Source organism: Panulirus ornatus, chromosome 63 (assembly GCF_036320965.1).
Source record: "Panulirus ornatus isolate Po-2019 chromosome 63, ASM3632096v1, whole genome shotgun sequence".
NCBI lineage: Eukaryota > Metazoa > Arthropoda > Malacostraca > Decapoda > Palinuridae > Panulirus > Panulirus ornatus.
In genome coordinates this window covers 24,881,977-24,894,832 of record NC_092286.1, presented here as the reverse complement: position 1 = coordinate 24,894,832, position 12,856 = coordinate 24,881,977, and the positions used below count along the sequence as shown (strand labels likewise).

General features: G+C 44.7%; 1 protein-coding gene across 2 annotated transcripts in view; it reads left to right on the top strand.

Annotated features, from left to right (window-relative positions):
* The window catches only part of LOC139745890 (dipeptidase 1-like), a 126,908-nt gene that overhangs the window by 98,992 nt on the left and 15,060 nt on the right, over positions 1–12,856 (top strand). For both annotated transcript variants that reach the window (XM_071656538.1, XM_071656537.1), the window contains exons 8-11: positions 1,088–1,238; positions 2,164–2,239; positions 7,245–7,421; positions 7,926–8,010. In XM_071656538.1, coding sequence (XP_071512639.1) covers positions 1,088–1,238; positions 2,164–2,239; positions 7,245–7,421; positions 7,926–8,010 — 489 coding nt within the window. The remainder of the gene's footprint in view (positions 1–1,087; positions 1,239–2,163; positions 2,240–7,244; positions 7,422–7,925; positions 8,011–12,856) is intronic.

Here is a 12,856-nt window from a genome sequence, read left to right as displayed (position 1 = left end):
TGCCTTTTTCCCTGGTGGCAGGTTTTATGATCATAGTATTAGTAACACTCACATGACACGGGGTTGGAGATTGGTGTCTCGAAATTTTATAGTTGCCCTCATTACTGAATGATTCTCAACAAACGATTACTGTATACATTAAGTAATCATTAAAAGGTAATTATATTTATAAAGTAATCAGTGTAATTATCACATTCTGGTGAATGGAATATCAAATACACTCTGAGGTTTGAGGTACACCCAGCCACTCTTCACCAGTGGCCATTTCCAAAGTCTAACCAGTGGTTCACTGGCAGACTTGATGTAGCTTCTGGTAGATATTTTTTTCATGCCATCTCCTCCTTGGCTGATCTGTTTGGCAGCTGGTTGATGTGTCGACCATATACGACCAGAGGATATAAGACAGATGTGTCGACCATATACGACCAGACAGATGTGTCGACCATATACGACCAGACAGATGTGTTGACCATACGACCAGAGGATACAAGACAGATGTGTCGACCATATACGACCAGACGATATAAGACAGATGTGTCGACCATATACGACCAGACAGATGTGTCGACCATATACGACCAGAGGATATAAGACAGATGTGCCGACCATATGCGACCAGACAGATGTGTCGACCATATACGACCAGTCAGATGTGTTGACCATACGACCAGAGGATACAAGACAGATGTGTCGACCATATACGACCAGACGATATAAGACAGATGTGTCGACCATATACGACCAGACAGATGTGTCGACCATATACGACCAGACGATATAAGACAGATGTGTCTACCATATACGACCAGACAGATGTGTCGACCATATACGACCAGACAGATGTGTCGACCATATACGACCAGACAGATGTGTCGACCATATACGACCAGACAGATGTGTCGACCATATACGACCAGAAAGATGTGCCGACCATATACGACCAGACATATGTGTCGACCATGTACGACCAGACAGATGTGCCGACCATATACGACCAGACAGATGTGTCGACCATATACGACCAGACAGTACATCACAATTGATGGGTAGTGAACCACGCCCTGATTCCATTTCGTCTGCCCATCAGAGCTTGAAGCAGCGTTCAGGGAAGGACGCATAGCCAGTCTGATTGGCGTGGAAGGTGGCCACGCCATTCAGAACTCCCTGGGCGTTCTGCGTGCACTGCGAGACCTAGGTGTTCGCTACCTGACCTTGACCCACACCTGCAGCACACCCTGGTGAGTTCCAGTTTCATAAAACACATAATACCCTCCTCCAAAAGCCAGGACTCGAACCCAGGACCTTTGCGTTCCCGACCACAATGGAAAGGTCCTGGGTTCGAGCCCTTAGTAAGTAATCAAATGGAAAAGTTCAAAGTGATCTATGAACTTAAGGTCATATTTGCCTGTATTTTGCACAGATAAGAATCTGCGAATGAACTTAGTACATCAGAATTGTCTGTTTTGATTTGAATTACCTTCGACGCGTCTTGCGTCCGTTTGGAAAATCTTCAATTTGACCTGTGGACATTTTGAACTCAGTACTGATCCTTTGAGTACATTGTCTGAGTACATTTGAACTCATTATTCATCCTTTGAGTACACTTGAGTACATTTGAACTCATTATTTATCCTTTGAGTACATTATCTGAGTACATTTGAACTCATTATTCATCCTTTGAGTACACTGAGTACATTCAAACTCATTATTCATCCTTTGAGTACACTGAGTACATAATAACTCATTATTCATCCTTTGAGTACATTATCTGAGTACATTCAAACTCATTATTCATCCTTTGAGCACACTGAGTACATATGAACTCATTATTCATCCTTTGAGTACACTGAGTACATAATAACTCATTATTCATCCTTTGAGTACATTATCTGAGTACATTCAAACTCATTATTCATCCTTTGAGCACACTGAGTACATATGAACTCATTATTAATCCTTTGAGTACACTGAGTACATAATAACTCATCATTCATCCTCTGAGTACATTATCTGAGTACATTTGACCTCATTATTCATCCTTTGAGTACACTGAGTACATAATAACTCATCATTCATCCTCTGAGTACATTATCTGAGTACATTCGTTTTAATTGAGTACTTCCTCGGTGAGTACTGTGCACTAAAATGCGTCTTGCTCTCCAGGGCTGAGTGCGCCAGGGCCAGCGAAGCAGACATGGATGACCCAGACTCACCCAAAGGACTCACCCGCTTCGGCAAGGTGAGTATCGTATGAGCGCCACTGATTCATCCACTCATCCCCTGACATCATCCGCAGGTGATGTCATCTGACATCTGATGTTATACAGTAGATGAGTCCCTGATGTCATGCTGGTGATGTCATCTGTCATCTGACATCTGATGTTATACATTAGATGAGTCCCTGATGTCATGCTGGGGATGTCATCTGACATCTGATGTTACACAGTAGATGAGTCCCTGATGTCATGCTAGTGATGTCATTTCTTTGTTAATATCATTCGCCAATTGGGTAATCTAGCCAGTGACATCATGACTTCATCCCAATAGGTGATGTTATCTGATCACCCAAGTGACATCACCCAGGTGATATCACCCAGATGACATCACCCAAGCGACATCATCCAAGTGACATCACCCAGGTGACATTACCCAGGTGACATCACCCGAGTGATATCACCCGTAATTACATCACCCAAGTGACATCATCCAGGTGACTTCACCCAAGTAACATCACCCAAGTGACATCATCCAAGTGATATCACCCAAATGACGTCACCCAAGTGACATCACGCAAATGACATCACCCAGGTGACATTAACGAGCATCATCGCCCGGCTTACAGACACCACAAGATGACATCATCCATCATGCAATACACTAAGAGACATCCACAGATTGATGTCAGTCAGCTTCCAGCTTAAGCGTATCTGTCAAGTGATATCACCTATCAAATGACATCATCTACCAGTTCTTATCACTCGGCAGCTGACATCATCAACCAGTTTCCCCTCATCCACTAGCCGACGTCACCCATCACCTGACGTCATCCATCACCCCCCCTTACCCCCCATATAATCCAGAAGGTGACGTATCTTCCACTGACTTCAGTGGCTGTCTATTTTCCACAGGATGTCATCTGTGATGACGTGATCAGAGAAGCCAAGATTCACTTATATTTCATCTATTGATACTATATAATTCATGTCTATTCTTTGATGATTACATAATTACCTTAAGCGTAATTTCACTCCTTAATGATTATATAATTATCTTAAGCTTAATTTCACTCTTTAATGATTATATAATTATCTTAAGTTTAATTTCATTCTTTAATGATTATATAATTATCTTAAGCTTAATTTCACTCTTTAATGATTATATAATCATCTTAAGCTTAATTTCACTCTTTAATGATTACATAATTATCTTAAGCTTAATTTCACCCTTTATTACATAATTATCGTAAGCTTACTTCCGCCATTTAATGATTACATAATTATCTTAAGCTTAATTTCACCCTTTAATGATTACATAATTATCTTAAGCTTAATTTCAACCTTTAATGATTACATAATTATCTTCAGCTTAATTTCCCCATTTAATGATTACATAATTATCTTAAGCTTAATTTCACCTTTTATGTTTACATAATTATCATAAGCTTACCTTCACCCTTTAATGATTACATAATTATCTTAAGCTATTTTCACCCTTTGATGATTTCATAATTATCTTAAGCTTACTTTCACCCTTTGATGATTACATAATTATCTTAAGCTTACTTTCACCCTTTGATGATTCCAAATTATAAACTTATTCTCACTTTCTTACGTTATTGATATTTTTTTCTTATGTTATCGATTTTCTCTCAGTATTATTCTATCATAAAGTCATTACACAAACACCAATTGTCCATAGCTCTCCATTCTATTTCAATCGAAATTTTCGCCTTCACTAAGGCATCATAAGGAATCTACAAAAATGAGAAGAAAAAAAAAGGTCGTCCCAAAACTTGGATATGTAAAACGCAAACAAAACATAAATAAACAGGTCAAAATAAGGGAAAAACGAGAAAAAACATTAAACATGGGAGGGATAATATGTCCATCACGAAATACACAAAGTTAGGTGAAGCGAGACGATTATTGTCCAGATGTGAAGATGAGGTGAGGTTAGCCTCGTCTGATCCTCTCTGACCTTCGTGAACCAGGTCTGGGTGGGTCAGTGACGCGTTCCTCCTGTCCAGAAATGGCGAACTCGTTAGCTTGTGGAGGGACGAGTCCAATCTGTCCTAAAACGGCATCACGTCCAATTGGCCGGCCATCAAAGAGCTGTATGGCGGTGGTGGGGGGTTATGTACGTCTGTGTGTTGATGATGAACAGATGTCTTGTGTCCAATGTGATTGGAATCTAATATCTTTAAGTCTCTTCCCATCAATGCTACCACGAAGTCAGCACGAAGGTTGGGCTCAACACGAAAGAAATCCGATGTCTTAATACAGAACACGGGATATGGACACACTTCATTCATAGAAAACGGTTTGAACTTAATGGATATCTTAAGCCAGTGACTTAATCTTGTTGCATTATCACAACGCTCCACTACACACACACACACACACACACACACACACACACATACAAGCTACCTCGCCTCTTTTCACAGAAGAAGCTGACCCTCCCATTGTTTACCATACTCCAAGTTCCAATCATGGACAACAGTCTCGTTTGGAGGAAGGGGGAAGGGGGAAGGGGGAAGGGGGGCTTAAATGGAATGACCAGATACAGAAATGAAAGGAAGGAAAAGGGAAGAAAATTGAGTGTATAAGTCTTGAAGGATAATATAAAATCTGTTAAAGTCCTTTTTTGTGTGTGGTAAGATGGAAGGAAAAAGACACAAGAAGGCAAAGAGTTCCAAAGTTTAGCCCTGTAAGGGAAAAGACAGACATCGTAGCGACCCTTCCCTTCAATTACCAACGGCCCGTACAGTAATTACATGACGGAATGGATCAAACAAGGAGAGTTGATGGGTTGGAGTACATTGGACTCTGCCTATGTCGACTATGTAGAGTTAGAACCACCCCAGATGTGAGGGCAGTACTCCATACAAGGACGGAAGAGTCCTTGCTCTGAATGGAAACATAATTGTTCAGAGGAAGAAAAAGAAAAAAAAAAAAAACGGGAAATTTTCAGCGTCTAAACAGGACACCCATTTTCTTTAGAGGCAGACTTGGGTATTCCTGGTAAGTTTCCACATTCCACATTCCACACCAAGGTTCCCTTTCTCGTCATCAGAATCATTCTCTTCCTCTTCCATCCATCTCCTCTTCCCTCTCCTCCTCTTCCCTCTCCTCCTCTTCCTCCCCTCCTCTTCCTCCCCTCCTCTTCCTCCCCTCCTCTTCCTCTTCTCCCTTGGCGTCTCCCTGAGATGAATAAGGGGGGGGGGGGGGTCTCCCTGGCGCCCCTCCCCACTCATCCAAAGTCGTGTGTCTTAAAGCAGAGTGGACGACGAGCCACGTCCTCTCCCACGTCCTGGACACTCACAAGTGAGGGAGAGGGGCAGGATGGTGAGGGAGAGTAGCAGGATGGTGAGGGAGAGTAGCAGAATAGCGAGGGAGAGTGGCAGGATGGTGAGGGAGAGTGGCAGGATGGTGAGTGAGAGTGGTAGGATGGTGAGTGAGAGTGGCAGGATGGTGAGTGAGAGTGGCAGGATGGTGAGTGAGAGTGGCAGAATGGTGAGTGAGAGTGGCAGGATGGTGAGTGAGAGTGGCAGGATGGTGAGTGAGAGTGGCAGGATGGTGAGTGAGAGTGGCAGGATGGTGAGTGAGAGTGATAGGATGGTGAGTGAGAGTGGCAGGATGGTGAGTGAGAGTGGCAGGATGGTGAGTGAGAGTGGCAGGATGGTGAGTGAGAGTGGCAGGATGGTGAGTGAGAGTGGCAGGATGGTGAGTGAGAGTGGCAGGATGGTGAGTGAGAGTGATAGGATGGTGAGTGAGAGTGGCAGGATGGTGAGTGAGAGTGGCAGGATGGTGAGTGAGAGTGGCAGGATGGTGAGTGAGAGTGGCAGGATGGTGAGTGAGAGTGGCAGGATGGTGAGTGAGAGTGGCAGGATGGTGAGTGAGAGTGGCAGAATGGTGAGTGAGAGTGGCAGGATGGTGAGTGAGAGTGGCAGGATGGTGAGTGAGAGTGGCAGGATGGTGAGTGAGAGTGGCAGGATGGTGAGTGAGAGTGGCAGGATGGTGAGTGAGAGTGATCCTGGACGACACACAGTGACCAACACCTTCGTGTGAGTGAAGACCACATCCCGGGACATGGACATCCCGGGACATCCCGGGACATCCCAGGCAGCCTCACTAGGCCTGTTAGGGATGGGGGACATGTCCCACTCCCTGGGACATGTCCCACTCCCTGGGACATGTCCCACTCCCTGGGACATCATCTTGGGATGACTGGACACAAAGCGACGAGCACTCGACTAGTCCAGTCTTCCAGAGGTGCACCAGCTGGGGCATTTCCAGCTGAGCCTGGAACACACCCTCTCTTCCAGAGGTGCACCAGCTGGGGCATTCCAGCTGAGCCTGGAACACACACCCTCTTCCAGAGGTGCACCAGCTGGGGCATTTCCAGCTGAGCCTGGAACACACACCCTCTTCCAGAGGTGTACCAGCTGGGGCATTCCAGCTGAGCCTGGAACACACACCCTCTTCCAGAGGTGTACCAGCTGGGGCATTCCAGCTGAGCCTGGAACACACACCCTCTCTTCCAGAGGTGTACCAGCTGGGGCATTCCAGCTGAGCCTGGAACACACACCCTCTCTTCCAGAGGTGTACCAGCTGGGGCATTCCAGCTGAGCCTGGAACACACACCCTCTTCCAGAGGTGTACCAGCTGGGGCATTTCCAGCTGAGCCTGGAACACACACCCTCTTCCAGAGGTGTACCAGCTGGGGCATTTCCAGCTGAGCCTGGAACACACACCCTCTTCCAGAGGTGTACCAGCTGGTGCTGCTTGAGAGGGGGGGTGTCTCTCTCACATCTCTCCCTCAGACGGTAGTGAGACAGATGAACCAGCTGGGGCTATCTCTCCCATCTCACACATCTCTCCCCCACCAGGCTGTTGTGAGAGAGATGAACCAGCTGGGGCTATCTCTCACATCTCTCTCACCCAGGCGGTAGTGAGAGGGATGAACCAGCTGGGGCTAACTCTCCCATCTCTCACACATCTCTCCCATCTCTCCCCCACCAGGCTGTTGTGAGAGAGATGAACAGGTTGGGTCTGCTGGTGGATCTCTCACATGTCTCTCAGGCCACGATGAAGGCAGCGCTGGATGCGTCTCGCGCACCCGTCATCTTCAGCCACTCCTCCGTCTACGCGCTCTGCAGAAACCCCAGGAACGTACCAGACGACGTCCTTAGGAAGGTGGTACGTCTACTGAGGGAGGGAGGGAGGGAGAGTGGTGCGTCTCCTGAGGGAGGGAGGGAGGGAGAGTGGTGCGTCTCCTGAGGGAGGGAGGGAGGGAGGGAGAGTGGTGCGTCTCCTGAGGGAGGGAGGGAGGGAGGGAGGGAGAGTGGTGCGTCTCCTGAGGGAGGGAGGGAGGGAAGGAGGGAGGGAGGGAGGGAGGGAGGGAGGGAGGGAGGGAGGGAGGGAGGGAGGGAGGGAGGGAGGGAGAGGGGTGCGTCTCCTGAGGGAGGGAGGGAGGGAGAAAGGGAAGGAGGGAGGGAGGGAGAGTGGTACGTCTTCTGATGAGACGTACCACGCACGAGACATACACTCGATGAACACACGAGGCATACACAACCCACTGAGACCACACTGTTGTATTCTCACAACCCACTGAGACTACACTGTTGTATTCTCACAACCCACTGAGACCACACTGTTGTATTCTCACAACCCACTGAGACTACACTGTTGTTACTCCGTCAGGCTATCAACGGCGGGGTTGTGATGGTCAGCTTCTACAACCACTTCCTCACATGTAGCGAGCGCGCCACTGTCAAAGATGTTGTAGGTGAGTGTACTGTTGTGGCCTTCCTCGTCTCTGTTGCTCCCGTTTGTGTTGTGATGTGTCCCCTTCCCCCATCACCTTCCTCTTCGTCTCTGTTGCTCCCGTTGTGTTGTGATGTGTCCCCCTTCCCCCATCACCACCTTCCTCGTCTCTGTTGTTCCCGTTTGTATTGTGATGTGTCCCCTTCCCCCATCACCTTCCTCGTCTCTGTTGCTCCCGTTGTGTTGTGATGTGTCCCCCTTCCTCCATCACCTTCCTCGTCTCTGTTGTTCCCGTTTGTGTTGTGATGTGTCCCCTTCCCCCATCACCTTCCTCCTCGTCTCTGTTGCTCCCGTTTGTGTTGTGATGTGTCCCCTTCCCCCATCAACATCTACCTCGTCTCTGTTGCTCCCGTTGTGTTGTGATGTGTCCCCTTCCCCCATCACCTTCCTCCTCGTCTCTGTTGCTCCCGTTTTTTGTTGTTGTTGTTGCGTCTGTTGCGCCGTTCTGACTTCTGTTGCTGCTGCTCTCTCTCTCTCTCTCTCTCTCTCTCTCTCTCTCTCTCTCTCTCTCTCTCTCTCTCTCTCTCTCCACGGAAAAAAAGAGAGAGAAAATGAAAGAAAATGTCGAACGCACACAAGATCCTCCTCAACCCAACCTGTTTCACAATGACAGAAAACGGGAGCTGGAGAGGGGGTAGAGGGGGGGCGTTATCATATCATTGCCACACATTAATAATGTCACCGTCGGCCTTAAGCAGTGGCCACTTAGCACTGTCTTCCCCCTCTCGGCATTCATCCATAAACTCTACGACATTGTGTGCATAAATCGTCCTCTTTTATCTAAGTCTTTTAATCACACTAAGTGTTTGTGATCTCTTAATTACCCATTAGAAACTCCATGGGTCTAGTTAACCACCTGTCTAATTAGACAGGTGGTTAGAAACTCCATGGGTCTCGTTAACCACCTGTCTAATTAGACAGGTGGTTGAGTTAAGTCTCCCCTATATAAACAACCCCCACACCCAGTTTCCGTTTTCTACCACACCCAGTTTCCGTTTTCTACCCCACTTCCCATAAACCCCACCCTCCCAGTTTCCGTTTTCTTCTCCCTCCCTCCCCCCAACTTCCCGTTTTCCTTTCAAAGCGACCAGTTGTGAAGGGGTGGCTATTCGAATTGCACCAATATGAGCCCCACGTCTCCCATTTTCTATTAACAACTGTAATTCCCTCTCACACTAAGATCTCAAATTGGTCGTTAAGTTGTGATTTAGGGTTGTATGTTGTACAACATTGGCAGCTCATGGACAATAGCCCGAAGCAAATCCCATAACATAATAAATGATTTATCATATAATAAATGATTTATCACATAATGCCCTCTGACAGCAGGATTCGAACCGATACCATTGACGAAGAAGTTGGGTACGCAAGACTAGGCTATCAGATCGCCGTTTCCATCGCTTACGAGGTAACGCTAGAAAGAGACAAATATGTAAGGCATGTGTACGTGTAGGAAGAGAGGAAAGTGATTGGTTCTCAGTGAATGTAGGTTTGCGGCAGGGGTGTGTGATGTCTCCATGGTTGTTTAATTTGTTTATGGATGGGGTTGTAAAGGAGGTAAATGCAAGAGTCCTGGAAAGAGGGGCAAGTATGAAGTCTGTTGGGGATGAGAGAGCTTGGGAAGTGAGTCAATTGTTGTTCGCTGATGATACAGCGCTGGTGGCTGATTCATGTGAGAAACTGCAGAAGCTGGTGACTGAGTTTGGTAAAGTGTGTGGAAGAAGAAAGTTGAGAGTAAATGTGAATAAGAGCAAGGTTATTAGGTACAGTAGGGGTGAGGGTCAAGTCAATTGGGAGGTGAGTTTGAATGGAGAAAAACTGGAGGAAGTGAAGTGTTTTAGATATCTGGGAGTGGATCTGTCAGCGGATGGAACCATGGAAGCGGAAGTGGATCATAGGGTGGGGGAGGGGGCGAAAATTTTGGGAGCCTTGAAAAATGTGTGGAAGTCGAGAACATTATCTCGGAAATCAAAAATGGGTATGTTTGAGGGAATAGTGGTTCCAACAATGCTGTATGGTTGCGAGGCGTGGGCTATGGATAGAGATGTGCGCAGGAGGATGGATGTGCTGGAAATGAGATGTTTGAGGACAATGTGTGGTGTGAGGTGGTTTGATCGAGTAAGTAACGTAAGGGTAAGAGAGATGTGTGGAAATAAAAAGAGCGTGGTCGAGAGAGCAGAAGAGGGTGTTTTGAAATGGTTTGGGCACATGGAGAGAATGAGTGAGGAGAGATTGACCAAGAGGATATATGTGTCGGAGGTGGAGGGAACGAGGAGAAGAGGGAGACCAAATTGGAGGTGGAAAGATGGAGTGAAAAAGATTTTGTGTGATCGGGGCCTGAACATGCAGGAGGGTGAAAGGAGGGCAAGAAATAGAGTGAATTGGAGTCATGTGGTATACAGGGGTTGACGTGCTGTCAGTGGATTGAAGCAAGGCATGTGAAGCGTCTGGGGTAAACCATGGAAAGCTGTGTAGGTATGTATATTTGCGTGTCTGGACGTGTGTATGTACATGTGTATGGGGGGGGGGTTGGGCCATTTCTTTCGTCTGTTTCCTTGCGCTACCTCGCAAACGCGGGAGACAGCGACAAAGTATAAAAAAAAAAAAAAAAAAAAAAAAAAAAAAAAATATATATATATATATATATATATATATATATATATATATATATATATATATATATATGTAGTGGAAAGGATCACAATTTTGTGCATGATCAAGTATATTCCTATGAGTCCACGGGGGAAGATGAAACAGGATAAGTTCCCAAGTGCACTTTCGTGTCATAATCACATCATCAGGGGAGACACAAGAGAGAAACATAACAACCACATGTTAACCAAATGGCGTCCTAGTTTCGTCACTTCGATGTATATCAACTGACTGTTATATTTCTCTCTTGTGTCTCCCCTGATGATGATGTGATTATGACACGAAAGTGCACTTGGCAACTTATCGTGTTTCATTTTCCCCCGTGGACTCATAGGAATATATATATATATATATATATATATATATATATATATATATATATATATATATATATATACAGCGAAGACTGTACAACTTCGTTATAGCTTCGTTATAGCGCAACAGCTTATTCCAAAACCCAGCTGGTGCACCAGAGTTATACAACGCGGTCTGATGGTTAACAAAGTCCAAACATTCTTTTTTTTTTTAATCTAACGAGCTTTTAATAGAGACAGATTTCTAAACTGCTTAACCAGCCGTTCACCAGTTTAGCTTCGTGGGCTAATCCGGCCGATCCAACCACAAATCCCACTGATTCTACGGCGATTTATCGGTAATCCCGACCTAACGAAGGATTTATCTTCATCCTGTTTATTCCGTTATGACGTTTTGACGTACCGTTAACAGAGACAAGTCTTCTACGTCAGAAACGCAGACTTTGACAGGCGAAAATTCTGTGATGGTAATTCAACCTTTAAATGGCTTCTTATTTGAATATAAGGCTATAATCGAATATTATAATATTCCTTATATTTTACTAACTCATTTTGTGTTAATTGTAGTCTCTCATTAGTCAATATTGGTGGTTGGAAATGGTGTATTTTGATGTGCGGTTTCGTCCCTTTACCACCAGAGGGCCAGGTGCATCATCAGCTGTGTTTACGTTCGCGAGGAAGATCCGGATCCATGCGTTCTTGAAGCGGTTCTTTTAGCCATTTCATAAATGTCTTCTTTCCTTTTTTTTTCTAATGAATTTCATCTTTATCCTTTTTCTGAGTCTCTTAATATCAATTTTCTAACTGTTTTCTCATTTACAAATGTCTATGAATGTATTTCTTTGTCTAAATAATATATATTCTATTCCTAAATGCATTTATCGACAATTTATAGTTATCGGTAATTTACCATTTATCTTCATCTTGCCTCTCTATCACCATCTGTTGCTTACAGTCTTATATATTCTTATTCCCCTGTTGTTAATCATTCATTAATCCATCGTTTAACTCATATTAATCACGTTGTTTTCTTGTTATGTCTTTATAATCTTAGGTTAATTACAATTACTCATTTCACGGAGGTTTATGCACTAAGCAATCATGTCTCATTAATCAGTTATTAGTCATATAACTCAAGTTCATCAAGTAATTAATCCCAACTCTCTCATATACAAAGTATTTGATCACATTTACATACTGAATAAAAATGAATCAAGCTTTTCAGGTAGATTAAATTATTATTTTCTCCTATTAGTTATTCACCAAATATCAATTTAAATCTTTTCTCTTTATTTATCACATTTATACACCCTCTCGTTTATCTACACAAGAACGAACCTCGCCTTCATTTATCAATTATCAACTGGGAGACATTCCAACATTTATCGTGACATTTATCATCTTTATCAGGATTATTTATCATTTATTGTTGACCTAAGTCACTTTCCTCCTCTCTTTGACCTTAGTCACTTTCCTCCTCTCGTTGACCTAAGTCACTTTCCTCCTCTCTTTGACCTTAGTCACTTTCCTCCTCTCGTTGACCTAAGTCACTTTCCTCCTCTCTTTGACCTAAGTCACTTTCCTCCTCTCTTTGACCTAAGTCACTTTCCTCCTCTCTTTGACCTAAGTCACTTTCCTCCTCTTTAACCTAAGTCACTTTCCTCCTCTCTTTGACCTAAGTCACTTTCCTCCTCTCTTTGACCTAAGTCACTTTCCTCCTCTCTTTGACCTAAGTCACTTTCCTCCTCTCTTTGACCTAAGTCACTTTCCTCCTCTCTTTAACCTAAGTCACTTTCCTCCTCTCGTTGACCTAAATCACTTTCCTCCTCTCGTTGACCTGTC